The sequence below is a fragment of the Bubalus bubalis genome, chromosome 8, assembly GCF_019923935.1.
Source record: "Bubalus bubalis isolate 160015118507 breed Murrah chromosome 8, NDDB_SH_1, whole genome shotgun sequence".
NCBI classification, from domain to species: domain Eukaryota; kingdom Metazoa; phylum Chordata; class Mammalia; order Artiodactyla; family Bovidae; genus Bubalus; species Bubalus bubalis.
Window position 1 is genome coordinate 12,394,384 of NC_059164.1, and position 16,613 is coordinate 12,410,996.

Consider the following 16,613-nt stretch of genomic DNA (forward strand, 5'->3'; position numbering starts at 1 on the left):
GGAGCCTGGTAGGCTGCAGTCCATGGGTCGCTAGGAGTCGGACAGGACTGAGCGACTTCACTTTCACTTTTCACTTTCATGCGTTGGAGAAGGAAATGGCAACCCACTCCAGTGTTCTTGCCAGGAGAATCCCAGGGACGGGGAAGCCTGGTGGGTTGCCATCTATGGGGTCGCACAGAGTCGGACACGACTGAAGCGACTTAGCAGCAGCAGCAGCAGCAACTCACATATATGAAATCTAGAAAGCTGGTACCAATGATCCTGTGTACAGGGCAGCCAAGGAGACACAGACATTAAGAACAGATTTTTGGACTCAGTGGGGGAAGGAGAGGGTGGGATGATTTAAGAGAATAGCACATTACCACGTGTGAAATAGATGGCCAGAGGGAGTGTGATGTGGGAAGCCAGGGCTCTGTGACAATCTGGGGGGATGGGGTGGGGAGAGAGATAGGGGGCTGTTGAGAAGGGAGAGAATACTCGGTATGCCTATGGCCAGTGCGTGTTGATCTATGGCCAAAACCATCGCAATATTGTAAAGTATTATCCTCCAATTTAAATAAATAAATTCAAAAAACATAGACACACAAAGTTATTTGTGTTACAGCTTGTCAAGATGGCAATTTTTGGACACTTGGAATAAAGGACTAGCTCAGTGTTTAGAAGTCAGAGGTAAGAGGGAAAAAGGAAAGAGAAAGAGAAAGAAGAGGTGAGAGAGAGAGAGGAGTTGGGGCGGGGCGGGGTGGGAGATTTCCAATAACTAATGGGAAAAATTTAAGACCTCAGTTCTAGAAACAACTGTGGTTCTCCTGGCCAGTTAATTTGTGTATATGCTTGTGCTTGCAGGCATCGTTAGTTGTGTGACACGTCATGTTTTCCTGTTTATTTTGGCTGTGGGGAAGTTCAGAGGAAAATTTACAGTGTGGTTCTAGTGTATGGAACACAGTTAACACAGTTTATATTTATTTTGGGCACCTATCTGACCCAGGACCTCTTTTTACTTTCCTACCTTATTTTTCCCATTGCTCTTATTTTGTAGATGACTTTTTAAAAATCTTTTGTGTAAAATTTGTAAGCTGCTGTAAATTCTTTAATTCTTCTTTGGAAAGAGGTGTTGTATAAACTGATAGGCAAATAAAATCTTGGTGTGACAAATATTCTAAAGACGTCAAATACATTCACACCTTAGCTTGACAGCAGCAACAACTAGAGGGGAAAAGCACTGTGATGGAATGAAAATTACAAGCTTGTAACAGCTTTGAAATCACTCAAGGTAATGATTGGGAGTTAAAAAAAATTCTTTAATAAGCATCTCATGTAAGATAAAATGCAATCACATAAATGAAGTCTCAAACAGAAATACTTTGGACAGGCAGGAAGGTAAAGTAAACAAAGGAACAAGATAACAGGGAATAGTAAAGACAGTGAGAACTCGAGAGCCCCAGTCCTGTTTAAATAACCCAAAGAGGCTACTAAGCTAAACATTAGCAGATCCAACAGGTGCTAGTTACAAGTTCCAAATAGTTCCCCCAGTTTTATAAATGTGTAGAAGTCCCCACTAAGCAGGGAGATATCCTAGGCTAATCCGAAGCTAAGCTTTCTTTCCCTTTCTTTTTCAGGTTATTGGTTGCCTAGTTACAAATTAAAGTCTTCCTGGGCCACAGGCCTGCATCTCTCTGTCTTGTTTGGTCACGTGGAATGTCTTCTGGTGCTCCTGGACCACAATGCCACGATCAACTGTAGACCCAATGGGAAAACCCCTCTTCACGTGGCTTGTGAAATGGCCAACTTGGATTGTGTTAAGATCCTCTGTGATCGTGGAGCAAAGCTCAATTGCTACTCCTTAAGTGGACACACAGCTTTACACTTCTGTACAACTCCAAACTCCATCCTCTGTGCCAAGCAGCTGGTTTGGAGAGGTAAGCCTATCTGGGTGGCTGACCTTGTCATCTACTTGCGTGGTTATGATTTTGGAAATTGGTGATCCTTACTTACATCAGGCAATGTAATTAATAGTACATATCTCTATGCATAAAGCCTAATCTGGGGGCCCTAGAAATACATAGAGAGATGGATGGTTGTGTTTGCCCAGGTCCTTTAGTGATGATCGCATTGAAATCTTACTACTGTTTTAACTGTAGGAGTCTTGTTAATCTACACACTTATTTAACAAATACTTATTAGCTCCTGTGATGTCAGGTAATGTGCTAATAAGTAAGTAAAAAGAGAAAACAGTTTCTGCTCTCTTGGAGCTTATGTTCTAGTATGGGAAGTGAATATTGAGAAAATAAATTCATAAGTACATAATTATAAATTGGGAAAGGGCAAAACAAGGTGGTATGAAAGAGACTGTCAGGAATAAGCTAGTATAAAATGTATAAAGATTTCTCTAAAGATACAATATGTAAGCTGAAACTTTATAATGAGAAGGAATTGACCTTTAAAAACAAGAACAAAGAAGAAAAGTCTAGGTATAGGAAATAGCAAGTGCAGAGTTGTTAGGGGGGCAAAAACCTTGGAATACTCCAGAAATGGAAGCAGGCCAGTATGGGCCAGAGCATCATGAGTGTGTGGTGGGGCGGGAGAGGCTTGAGGGTAGAGGAAGTGCTACAGCATGACATGGGATATATGAGATTATATACGGCCTGCTGGGGGCCGTGTATGGGGTTCAGAAATGGAGCCGCTGAAAAGTTTAAAGCAAGGCAATGACATAGATTAACTGACATTTAAAGTCATCTGGACTTATTCCGAAGTTGGGTTGGAGAAGGCCAAGAGTGGAAGCAAGAAGACTAGCAAGGAAGCTCTCACAATACTGTGGGTGAGAGGGGATGATGATTTGCACTGAGGGACATAGAAAGATCAGGAAATGGATCTGCAATGTGTTTTAGAGGCAGAATTGGTAGGATTTGGACATGGACTAGATTTAGGTTGCTAGTCAGGGGGTGGTGACAGAAAAAGAAATTTCAAGAATCATTGCCAGGTTTCTGGCTTTAGAAAATGGGTGGATAGTGATGCCATTTTTAAGATGGAGAAACTTGAAGAAGAAATGTATCATATGGGAAGATTGTTATATCTTTAAAAAAAAACCCAGATTTTATGGGATTTCTTTCTTTATTCATGTTTGGCAGCTCCGGGTCTCCATTGCTGCATGCAGGCTCCTCTCCGGTTGTGGTGCCTGAGCCTCGCATTAGCTTCTCTCGGTGTGGAGTGTGGGCTCTCAGGCCACAGGCTTCACTAGCTGCAGCCCTCGGGCTCAGTAGTTGGGATTTGTCGCTTAGTTGCCCAGAAGCATGTGGCATCTTCTTAGACCAGTGATTGAACCCATGTCCCTTGCATTGGCAGGCAAATTCTTAACCACTAAACCACCAGGGAAGTCTCATTATATCATTTTTTTAAAGTCAAATTTACAGAGATAATAATTTATAAGCTGTAAATTCACTGTTTTTGAGAAATAGATAGTCGTGAAGCCATTCACCACAGTTATCTCAGGAAATCCCCTGATGCCCTTGGTAGTTCATTTCCTCACTCTACCCCCACTTCTGGCAACTATTGACCTGTTTTCTGTCCCTTTAACTTCATCCTTTCAGAATGTCATATTAATTAAATTATACAATATTTAACCTTTTGAGTCTAATTTTTCCAGTTTAGCATATGCATTTGAGATTCACCAATGTGATTGCACTCACCAGCAAATCAGACCTTTTTATTGCTGAATAGTATTCCGTGTATAGATGTAACACAGTTTATTGACTCCTCAGAAGAGGGGCATTTGGATTGCTTCTAGTTTTGGTAATTCAGAAAAAAACTGCTCTAAACATTTGCATCCACATTCTTGTGTGGACATGTTTCATTTCACTTGGGTAAACACCTAGGAGTGGGGTGATGGGTTGTTATGGTAAGTTTATAAGAAACTACTAAACTGTTTTCCAAGGCACTTGTACCATTTTACATTCCTACCAGCAGTGTATAAGAGTTCCCGTTACTCTCCATCCTTGTCAGAACTTCATCATGTCAGATTTTTTAAAACTGTTTTAGCCATTATAATAAGTATATAATAGCATCTCATGTGGAGAAGGCAATGGCACCCCACTCCAGTACTCTTGCCTGGAAAATCCCATGGACGGAGGAGCCTGGTGGGCTGCACTCCATGGGGTCGCTGAGGGTCGGACACGACTGAGCAACTTCACTTTGACTTTTCACTTTCATGCATTGGAGGAGGAAATGGCAACCCACTCCAGTGTTCTTGCCTGGAGAATCCCAGGGACGGGGGAGCCTGGTGGGCTGCCGTCTATGGGGTTGCACAGAGTTGGACACGACTGAAGCGACTTAGCGGCAGCAGCAGCAGCAGCATCTCATGATTTTAATTTGAATTCCCTTAATGACCAAAGGGGCTTCCCAGGTGGCGCAGTAGTAAAGAATCCTCCTGCCAATGCAGGAGGCACAAGAGATGTGTGTTTGATCCTAGGGTCAGGAAGATCCCCTGGAGGAGGAAATGGCAACCCACTCTAGTATTCTTGCTTGGGAAATCCCATGGACAGAGGAGCCTGGCAGGCTATAGTCCATAGTGTCACAAAAACTCAGACACCACACACACACACACACACACACACACACACACACACACTGACCAAACACATTGCATATGTTTTTGTATATTTATCTGCTAGCTAAGTATTCACTTTGACGAAATATCTGCTCAGTTCTTTTTTTTTTAATGGGCTGTTTTCTTATTATTGATATGTGGGACTTCTTTTTGTTGTTGTTAGTTTGTTTTTTAATTAATTTGTTTTTTTAATTGAAGGATAATTTCTTTACAGAATTTTGTTGTTTTCTGTCAAACCTCAACATGAATCAGCCATGGGTATACATATATCCCCTCCCTTTTGACCCTCCCTCCCATCTTCCTCCCCATCCCACCCCTCTAGGTTGATACTGAGCCCCTGTTTGAGTTTGCTGAGCCACACAGCACATTCCTGTTGGCTATCTATTTTACATGTGGTAATGTAAGTTTCCATGTTACTCTCTCCATACATCTCACCCTCTCCTCCCCTCTCCCCACATGCATAAGTCTATTCTCTATGTCTGTTTCTCCACTGCTGCCCTGTAAATACATTCTTCAGTACCATTTTTCTAGAGTCTGTATATATGTGTTAGAATACAACATTATTCTTTCTCTTTCTGACTTACTTCACTCTGTATAATAGGCTCTGGGTTCATCCACCTCATTAGAACTAACTCAAATGCATTCCTTTTTATGGCTGATTATTCCATTGTGTATATATTCCACAACTTCTTTATCTATTTATCTGTCGATGGACATCTAGGTTGCTTCCATGTTCTAGCTATTGTAAATAGTGCTGCAATGAACAACTGGATACATGTGTCTTTTTCAATTTTGGTTCCTCAGGGTATATGCCTAGGAGTGGGATTGCTGGGTCATATGGTGGTTTTATTACTAGTTTTTTAAGGAATCTCCATACCGTCTTCCATAATGTGTTGGAGTTCTTTACATATTTTGGATACTAGCCCTTTATAAATATGTGTTTTGCAAATATTTTAATTCACTCTTTGGCTTTTCATTTTCTAATGGTGTTTTTAAAAGAGCAGAACTTTTAAAATTTTGATAAATTCAGTGTTTACATCTTATGGTTTGTGCTTTCTGTGTTCTAGCTAAGAAATGTTTGATTAACCCAAGTAACAGATTTTCTGCTGTGTTTTCTTCTAGAAGTTTTATAATTTTAGGTTTTGCTTTTATGTCTTTGAGTAATTTTGAGTTATTTTTTCACATATGGTGGGAAGTATAGGTTAAAACTCACTGTGTGTGTGTGTGTGTGTGTGTGTGTGTGTATGGATGGCCAGTTGTTTCAACATCATCTGTGGAAAAGACTATTCTTTCACCATTGAATTGTTTTGATATTTTTCTCATTAGTCAATTGGCCAAATATGTATGGTCCACTGATCTATATATCTATTTTTTTGCTAATCCTCCTCTGACTTGGTTGCTTTATATCTAGTCTAAAAAGCACATAGACTGAGTCCTTCTAGGTTAGTTTTAAACATGAAAGGTTTCAGACCTCTTTGAGACAACAAAGCAAATAAGTCAAGGATGTACTTGATATAAAAGTATAGATTTCAGAAAAGAACTCTGGACTAAAGCATTAGGTTGAGGTACCATTAGCCTATAGATTGTATTTGAAACCAAGAAAATCAATGAACTCACCTGGAAAAATGGGGTAGAAAGATGAAAGAACTTAGGACCAAGCTCTGACAAATTCTTATGTTTAGATGTTAGCAGGATGAAGAGGAGGCAATAAAAGAGAGTGGAATGATTCTACCTTTGATTTCTTTTCCTTGTGATAACCACTTTCCTCTCTCTCTATTTTTTATTTCTAAGAGTGTGTTAAAACATATTCCACACTGGAAAATAAAGAGGGAAATGGATTCGCAAATGAAATTGGAGAAAACCCAAGAGCATTTTTGGCATCAAAGAAACTAAGAAACAGGCAGATTTGGGAATGGAAGAATGGTCTGCTGTACTGATAGCTACTGGGAGGTTTAATTAGGTGTTCATTGGATTAAGAGAGTTATTACTGACAAAAATAGTTTTGGTGAAATGGTAGGTGCAGAAGCCAGATCAGAAGGTATGAATGGGAGGTTAGAAGCTAGAGATGGCATATGCTGACAATTCTTAATTTTGGCTGCAAATGTGAGCATAGGAGTAGCATGATTGCTGACGGGGATTAGGGTGTATCATACTAGACTGTTATCTGCAGTTGAAGATAAAAGGAAATGTGTATATGCTGGAAATGATTTATAGAAAGCAACAGTTGAAGATGCATGAGACGGGATAACTGAAAGGTCTAAATGTTAGAGAAATTGAGATGGTGTGGAATCCAGAGACCGTAGGGCACATCCTCATTTTCAGCGGGCAAGCCAAAGTAAAACATGGCTTTAATGCCAGGGCACTCGCATATGTGGTTGTTGTAAGATGAGGGGGTCCCTTTCTGATGCAAAGTCATCAGCCAAAGTGAGAGTAGAAAGATTGGAAATGTATCAAGAGGGGGAAGATATGGAAAGATCATGGGGAAAGAATGGGAGAACATGCTTGAAGATGTTATGATCTTCTCAACCTGTGAGGATTCAAAGGAAAAAAAAAATCAGCCTGGCATATTCTTCTTCTTGCCTGCCCTGGGAGGAAGGGCCTAGTGCAGAGATGCTCAGAGAAGGACAGGCATCCGTTGGAGCATGGGGCCATCACCAGTTTTCATAGTTACTTGTACATTTATTTTTAGTTTTTATTTTTATCTATATTTTAATCAATTTAAACTTTTAAGCTACTTTCACAAATTTTGGAAAAAAAGTTAAGAAATACATTTATATATGATTTCTTTGGAAGGAATGATACTAAAGCTGAAACTCCAGTACTTTGGCCACCTCATGCAAAGTGTTGACTCATTGGAAAAGACTCTGATGCTGGGGGGGATTGGGGGCAGGAGGAGAAGGGGACGACAGAGGATGAGATGGCTGGATGGCATTGCTGACTTGATGGACGTGAGTCTCAGTGAACTCCGGGAGTTGGTGATGGACAGGGAGGCCTGGCATGCTGCGATTCATGGGGTCGCAAAGAGTGGGACACGACTGAGTGACTGATCTGATCTGATCTGATATATATATATATATAATATATTTGTTTAATTATTGACCTTTTATATTGCTGTGTTTTCATCAACTACAGACTAATAGCAAGCTGTCAACACTGTCTCTCCTCTGAGTTATCGACACAGTTATCCCACATGTCCTTTATCCTTGTGGGCAGAAGAAGACCCAACTAGAGAGGTAGGAGGAGACGGAGCCTGGTTTCCTGTAGGCTGAGACAAAGCATTAGATTGATAACAATCTTGGAGAACGAGCGGAAGGAAGTCCATCAAAGAGAGCTCCCTCTTTACCACCACTGCATCAAAGGCTGAGCCACAACAAGAAAGATAGATTAGGAAAAACAAAATGTTCAACATGTGTGGCAAATAGATTATAAAATTAAAAAGTAGTCCTACAACTGAGGAAAACATTTGGGACAATGTGACAAAGGACTCATACCCTTAATATATAAAGAAACTTTAAAAATTAAAATTAGGAGAGCAACTAAGAGGAAAAAGAAAACCAAAGGGACCAAGAACGGGAATAGGCATTTCAGAAAAAGACAGGCATATGAACAATAAATAAAGCTGAGACAATAATCATCTGTATTGGTGATCAGTAAAATGTCAATTAAAATAAGAATTGGATGCTTTTGTTTTATTTAGTATGTTAACAAAGATACCAAAGATGATAATACATGTGCTGACAAGCACGTGGGGCAGTGCTCTTACACAGGCTGCTGCTGCTGCTAAGTTACGTCTGTCTTCTGCCTCTGTGCGACCCCACAGACGGCAGCCCACCAGGCTCCTCCGTCCATGGAGTTTTGCAGGCAAGAGTACTGGAGTGGGTTGCCATTGCCTTCTCCGCTTACACAGGCTAAGTGGAGTGAAAACATGTATGATTGAGGGGAATATCAAAAACTCACAGCTTTTTCTAACTGAGAAATTCTGCCTCTAGGATTAGGGACTAGTTCAGCACCTTTTGACTCATTGTTCTCATTGATGTAGAGCCTCAGATTCAGACTCTGGGTATATCTCCAAACAAAATTATACAGAGTCAAAGAGATAACTGATGAGAAAAAAGACACTTACCATGTAACAGAATTGTGCTCGGTCACATGATCTGTAGTACACTAGAAATTGAGCCTTTCTCCTAATTCTATGAGTCTTCAAAATAGTGTGGTTACAGTGTATATTACTGTATATTTTTTCAATGAAAGCCGTGATTGGTTAAGGAATACATTTAAAATATGCCAGAATTTAAAAAGACATATATTGGCATTTTTTTTAAGATACTTAATGTCTCAAAAAATTTGCCTAATTGTTTTTTTTTCCCTCAGGTAGTCATTTCTATTACTGAAAAACTTAAAAATACTTGCATATGTAATAGAAAAAATTCAGTTCAGTGAGTCGCTCAGTCATGTTTGACTCTTTATGACCTCATGGACTGCAGCATGCCAGGCTTCCCTCTCCATCACCAGCTCCTGGAGCTTGCTCAAACTCATGTCCATGGAGTCAGTGATGCCATCCAATCATCTCATCCTCTGTCATCCCCTTCTCCTGCCTCAATCTTTCCCAGCCTCAGGCTCTATTTCAATGAGTCAGTTCTTTGCAGCAGGTGGCCAAAGTATTGGAGTTTCAGCTTCAGCATAAGTCCTTCCAATGAATATTCAGGACTGATTTCATTCAGGATTGACTGGTTTGATCTCCTTGTTAAGCTGTGTTACTTCCATATCATAAAGACATTTTAAAATGATGTTGTAAAAGAATGTTTATTAACATAGAAAGGTTTTTAAAAATAAGTTCATAAGACAGTATGAACTCCATAAACTTATTTTTCTAAAAATTAGATATGATTATGCATATCAGAAAATAATATCCAAATTATGAGTCAAATTTGGTAGCATGACTAATGTTTAGCTGTAGCTAAGCCACATCAAAAAAATTGTTTTGTTTGTCAAATTCAAATTCCCATGATAAATATGCTTTAAAGTTGGTACCTGGAAAATATATCAGAACAAAATAAAACTGTAAGTCAGGTAACTGAGAAACATTTCACCCATTTTATGAATGGAGAAACAGAGAAAAGGAGAAGGAAAAGTACTTGGAGGTAGATCTTCTAGTCTGGAAATTCTAGAAAACCTTCAGCATCTTGCAGCCTTTCTTCTGCATTTTAATGTCTTCAGTCTCTTGGGCAGTGCTTGGCACACGGGGAGTACTCAATAAATGGTCTCTGACTCATCTGGGAAGGACTCCAGGAGCCCTGAGTGCACGGAGGGAAACCACGCCCATCTAGTAAATAGAGACTGCTAGGTTCACGGCTAATGAAGTGCTGCTATTGGTCAGTTTTAGCCTTTCAGTCTCTAGAGACATAGACGGAGGGGATGAATTTTCTCTCTCCCAGACTATGTGGTGTAGGCACTTTGAAAAGTCACATACATCACTGTGTAGCTGGACAGAGGGAATTGACACAGCACACAGGCAGGAAAATGAGGCAGGCTAACATTGAACTCGGGACCAGAGAAGTCCATTAGAGGAAAACCAATGCCATGGCAACTGGAAACCCATGTAATTTCATTTGCTATTTAATGGGCTCTTTGTGGAGAAGTGCTCTTTGTGGAAAAGGCTAATTGAGGCCAAAAAATTGCATGCAATTTTCTCTTAAAGGATTTTCCCCGATTTTTTCAATGTTGCAGAGCTGGCTTTGTTCTCAAGCAGGGTTTTGTCTGCTATTTTTCTGTTTGCCTTCCTACTTAATGCCCCCCATCTTCTGGCCTTTGTTTCCTTTGGTATTAGTATAATAGTGTTCATCAGTTGAGAGGGCTTATTTACCTCAGTGAAAATGTCCTTTCTGTGAATCCTGCCTTTCCCTACGAATAAAGAGAGTCAGGTCAGGTTTAGCTGGCTGAAAAGAAGCATATTATTTCTACCTATTCCCTTTCGTAAGAGGAAAATGCAAGCTACTTGCTTTTCTCTGCATGAAGCAAATCCTGACAGTTGGAGGAAAATTTGTTACTGCAGGAAAGCCATAAAAATTCAAATGTTTCCTAGCAGAATGTAGCATGAGGGCAATGTAAAGGAGACCATGCCTTTTATAAGACTGTCCCTGGCTACTTGGTGGGACAGTGACACAAGGTACCCACATTAGGAAATTCCCTATTCAGCGATGTGAACACAGGGCGACAAGATGTCATTGGACCTCACTTTAGTCAAGAAATAGATATGCCTGCTTGACACACACCTTGCTCACTAGTCCGTCACCTCTGTCTTTCCATCTCTCGGGTTACACATTGTAGTAGCAGAAACCTGACCCTCCTGGTCACTTGCAAACAACCTTGGGGACCTTTGTCCCATCTGCTGCATGGTTAGTACCACCTGCACAACATGAATTTAATATTTTCTTTAAATTGACATTATTATTAAGTTTAATTTTAAAGGAACCTTTATATCACTATAAAAATTGATTCATCATTGTAAAAAATAATGCCAAAACCCCTTGCCAAATATAGAGGGTAGTAGTAACAGGGCTTCCCTGGTAGCTTAGATGGTAAAGAATCTGCCTGCAATGTAGGAGTCCTGGGTTCAAACCCTGAGTCTGGAAGATTTCCTGTAGAATGGCATGGCAACCCACTCCAGTATTCTTGCCGAGACAATCGCATGGACAGAGGAGCCTGCCGGGCTACAGTCCATGGGGTGTCAAAGAGTTGGACATGACTGAGTGACTAACACTTTTCCCTTTCACTTTCAATAGTAACAGTAAATAGTGGGCGATCAAGTTCTTGACCTCTGTCTACCCAGAGACTTTTTCCTCAGCTTGCAGAGAATGGCTTTAAAAAGCCACATCTTCTGGGTGTTGTCTTTCTGGAAGCATTGTCTTCAATCCTTCTGCTCTGAATGAGTGAACTTGAAATTTGTTTGCAGACTGTCTCTCACACCCAGTCAAGCAGCAGCCTTTCCAGCCCAGTAAAGAATGTCCCATGTAAAATCATGGCACATTTGGGAAGACATTGACTTACACAGGGCTTTGTAAAGTTTGTGGTCTATTTAGAAGCAAATTTTAGAAGCCTCCTCTTTAGAATTAGGAGTGAAATAAATTTACTGCTCTCACATCTCAGACCCCTGTCCTAGAGGTCCTAGCTGACACAAAGAGAAAAGAAAACAAGATGTAAGAAAATTGGAAAGCAAGGAAGTAAAACAGCCATTATTTCATAAAACATGTTTGTCTAGATTAAAAAAAAAAAGAAAATATAAGATCAAATGGTTAGAATTCATAATTGAGTTCAGAAAGGGTACTGCCTTTGAGATCAATTTACAAAAATCAATCACATTTCTGTACACCAGAATCAAGCAGTGAGAAATTATAAGAAAAGATGTGATTTATAAAATCACAAGAAATTTAAGGGGCCTAGGAAATATATTCAGCAAAAGGTGGAACAAGCATAAAAATTGATTAAAAGACATTAAGAGGATACTACATTTATTATGAAAAATATATTTCTTGATTACTCCCTCCTCAGAGGCAACCACTTTCACTTGTTTTAGCTGATTAGTTTGATATTTATCTCTATATCGCTAAATAAATACCATTTATTTATGCACAAAATTGAAAAGAGTAAGTAGCAACGTAAGCAGTTTTCTGATAGTCTACTGATTTATCATGATGGAAGTTGAGGATCTGGCTCCTTTTTCTCACTGCCCTCCCGTACACATACATTTCTTAGTCTCCATTCTCATAATATAATTGCATTATAATATGAGGCTTGTAGTAAACTAGGATAGCCATTTCTTCTTTTTACAGCATTTTGCCCTGGATTTGTGTATTATTTTCTGCATTTGTGCCTTTTTTTTTCTACGAATCATCACTATTTTAACCCCCAAACCTTTTGCCAATTGCTTTAATCTTTTCTGAAAATATTTCAATTCAACGGGTATTTCATCAGTTTTATTTTTTTGTGAAAAAGTTCCTTCTGGAGACAACAGATCTGCTCCAAAGACTGCCATCCTGGATCTCCATTCTTCAATGTCCTGGAGAGTCCCTTTGCCTCTTGCTGTGCTGGATTTCCTGTTTCCTGGATTTTGGGTCTTTCTAGGTCATGGTTTGTTGCCTGTTTGGGTTGAGTACCTCTGTTAGTAGGTTTCTGAGAAAAGGTGCAAGAAACTGCTCATGCATTTATTCCACCCGGACTTGGCACAGAATTCTAAATTGATAATCATTTTCCTTTAGAATGATGAAGGCATTTCTGCATTGCCATTTTATTTCCTCCTAATTTCTTTGCAAAATTCAGACTTAAATTGAAGAAAGTAGGGAAAACCACCACACCATTCAGGTATGAGCTAAATCAAAGCCCTTATGATTATACAGTGGAAGTGACAAATAGACTCAAAGGATTAGATCTGATAGACTGCCTAAGAACTATGGACAGAGGTTCATGACATTGTACAGGAGAACATCCCCAAGAAAAAGAAATACAAAAAAGGCAAAATGGTTGTCTGAGGAGGCCTTACAAATAAGTAGCTGAGAAAAGAAGAGAAGCTAAAGGCAAAGGAGAAAAGGAAAGATATAAGCTTCTGAATGCAGAGTTCCAAAGAATAGCAAGGAGAGATAAGAAAGCCTTCCTCAGAGATCAATTCAAAGAAATAGAGGAAAACAATAGAATAGGAAAGACTAGAGATCTCTTCAAGAAAACTAGAGATAACAAGGGAACATTTCATGCAAAGATGGGCACAATAAAGGACAGAAACAGTATGGACTTAACAGAAGCAGAAGATATTAAGAGGTGGCAAGAATACACATATACACAGATGTATACAAAAAAGATCTTCATGACCCAGATAGCCATGATGGTGTGATCACTGGACTACAGCCAGACATCCTAGAGTGCGAAGTCAAGTGGGCCTTCACTGCAGTTCAGTTCAGTTCAGTCGCTCAGTCGTGTATGACTCTTTGCAACCCCATGGACCGCAGCACGCCAGGCCTCCCTGTCCATCACCAACTCCCGGAGTTTACTCAAACTCATGCCCATTGAGTAGGTGATGCCATCCAACCATCTCATCCTCTGTCATTACCTTCTCCTCCTGCCTTCAATCTTTCCCAGCATCAGGGTCTTTTCAAATGAGTCAGCTCTTCTCATCAGGTGGCCAAAATACTGGAGTTTCAGCTTCAACATCAGTCCTTCCAAGGAACACTCAGGATTGATCTCCTTTAGAATGGACTGGTTGGATCTCCTTGCAGTCCAAGGGACTCTCAAGAGTCTTCTCCAACACCACAGTTTAAAAGCATCAATTCTTCAGAACTCAGATTTCTTTATAGTCCAACTCTCACATCCACACATGACTACTGGAAAAACCATAGCTTTGACTAGATGGACCTTTGTTGGCAAAGTAATGTCTCTGCTTTTTAATATGCTATCTAGGTTGGTCATAATTTTTCTTCCAAGGAGAAAGCATCTTTTAATTTCATGGCAGCAGTCACCATCTGCTGTGATTTTGGAGCCACAAAAAATAAAGTCTGACACTGTTTCTACTGTTTCCCCATCTATTTCCCATGAAGTGATGGGACCAGATGCCATGATAGTTTTCTGCATGTTGAGCTTTAAGCCAACTTTTTCACTCTCCTCTTTCACTTTCATCAAGAGACTCTTTAGTTCTTCTACACTTTCTGCCATAAGGGTGGTGTCATCTGCATATCTGACGTTATTGATATTTCTCCCGGCAATCTTGATTCCAGCTTGTGCTTCTTCCAGCCCAGCGTTTCTCATGATGTACTCTGCATAGAAGTTAAATAAGCAGGGTGGCAACATACAGCCTTGACGTACTCCTTTTCCTATTTGGAACCAGTCTGTTGTTCCATGTCCAGTTCTAACTGTTGCTTTCTGACCTGCATACAGATTTCTCAAGAAGAAGGTCAGGTGGTCTGGTATTCCCCTCTCCTCAGAATTTTTCTCAGTTTATTGTGATCCACACAGTCAAAGGCTTCATAGTCAGTAAAGCAGAAATAGATGTTTTTCTGGAACTATCTTGCTTTTTCAATGATCCAGCAGATGTTGGCAATTTGATCTCTGGTTCCTCTGCCTTTTCTAAAACCAGCTTGAACATCTGGAAGTTCACGGTTCATGTATTGCTGAAGCCTGGCTTGGAGAATTTTGAGCATTACTTTACTAGCATGTGAGATGTGTGCAGTTGTGTAGTAGTTTGAGCATTCTTTGGCTTTGCCTTTTTTGGGACTAGAATGAAAACTGACCTTCATATGAACAGAGTTTTGTTCAGCACAGCCTATGCATAGTACATATTGATTGTTGAATGTTTATTGAATGATCAGTTCAGTTCAGTTGCTCAGTTGTGTCTGACTCTTTGTGACCCCATGAACTGCAGCACACCAGGCCTCCCTGTCCATCACCAACTCCCGGAGTCCACCCAAACCCATGTCCATTGAGTCCGTGATGCCATCCAACCATCTCATCCTCTGTCGCCCCCTTCTCCTCCTGCCCTCAATCTTTCCCAGCATCAGGGTCTTTTCAAATCTTTGCATCAGGTGGCCAAATTATTGGAGTTTTAGCTTCAATATCAGTCCTTCCAATGAACATCAGTCCTTCCATTGAATGATCAATAAAGAACAAATACTAGAACTAGGAAGGGAGGACAGTGTGATTGAACCAGAGCAAATCCATGACCATTACTGTCAAAATGACTCTGAGTTTATGGTCTGTTGCACTCACTGCTTGTTTTCCCAAATGAAGAGAGCAAGTTGGGATGAAGGGAAAAGTCAGAATTGTCAAGTACCACTGAAAAATCTAGTAAGTTGAGAGTTTAAAAGTTCCTTTGGATTCAGTGACATGCAAGGACTTGGAGATTGTAGCAAGCATTTGAGTGACATATGGATGCAGAAGTTAGGATGGAGGGGATTGATAATAAAAAGGAGTCTGAGTGTGAACAAAACTTTTAAAGAGAGTTTGTGAGGAGGAGGCAAGACGGCAGATAAAGAAGAAGATGGTGCTGAGAAATTTTTTTTTCTAGATGGTAGGAAACAGATCATTTAAAAAACTGATGTCAGAATTCGCTAGTGAATCAGACACTGAGGACAAAGGAGAGAGGAGGGATATTTCATGGTGTGAGAATCCATTAAGTATGGGGAATGAGGTTGGGAACCAGGCAGAGGCATATGACTCTAAAGGGAAGAACACCTCTTCTTGCCTTGTAGTTGGAGGCAAGAAAAGAGAGAGAATGGAAGTTGACATGGGGTAGTCAGGCTTCTTGGAAGTTTTCTCTGAAAGGTATCTTTATGTAAAAAAGAGGTGAGGAAATGTAAGAGTGAAGAGAGAGGGGAAAGGGTTGAAAGGTTGAGCAACTTAAAAAGGTTTGAAGTAATTATTATGAAAAGTGGGGGAATAAACTGAGTAGAGAAATACTGATGTGCTGGGCAGTCTCAAGGACCCAGCTGAGTTTTTATGTTTGACCTTAAGGTGATACCAGTCTTGTACAGGTGGCATTGCATCTGTATGGTGTGATTTTTGCCACATAGCTCTTAGCTGCTTGGGTGCAGGTGCTGAGAGTGTAGATAACTGGGTTCACTCAGGATTAAGTTCATTCATAACACCAGGGAGACGCTATGAAGAGTAGGAGGTAGTTTAAGGTTTTGGCAAAAGAGTGATTAAAATGATGGGGAATGGAACTCAGCTGGATAGGAAGGGGTGTGGGGAGGCATGTAAGGAATGTCTAATGGACAAAGAGACCGTGGAGAGGGGTTCCAGCGAAACTAAGATGCAAAGATAGGCAGTTATGATCAGAGAATTGGATTGGGGAATTTGTGATTTTTTTGTGGGCATGCTCAGTTGTGTTTCACTCTTTACAACCCCATGGACTAACCCACCAGGTTCCTCTGTCCATGGAATTTTTCAGACAAGAGTACCATAGTGGGTTGCCATTTCCCATGTAGTGGGTTGCCATGGGATCTTCCCGACCCAGGGATCAAACACATGTCTTCTG

General features: G+C 40.3%; 1 protein-coding gene across 1 annotated transcript in view; it reads left to right on the plus strand.

Annotated features, from left to right (window-relative positions):
* Positions 1-16,613, plus strand: part of ASB4 (ankyrin repeat and SOCS box containing 4) — an 86,266-nt gene that overhangs the window by 9,798 nt on the left and 59,855 nt on the right. The window contains exon 2 of the mRNA XM_006065922.4: positions 1,617-1,916. Within this exon, the coding sequence (XP_006065984.1) occupies positions 1,617-1,916 (300 nt within the window). The remainder of the gene's footprint in view (positions 1-1,616; positions 1,917-16,613) is intronic.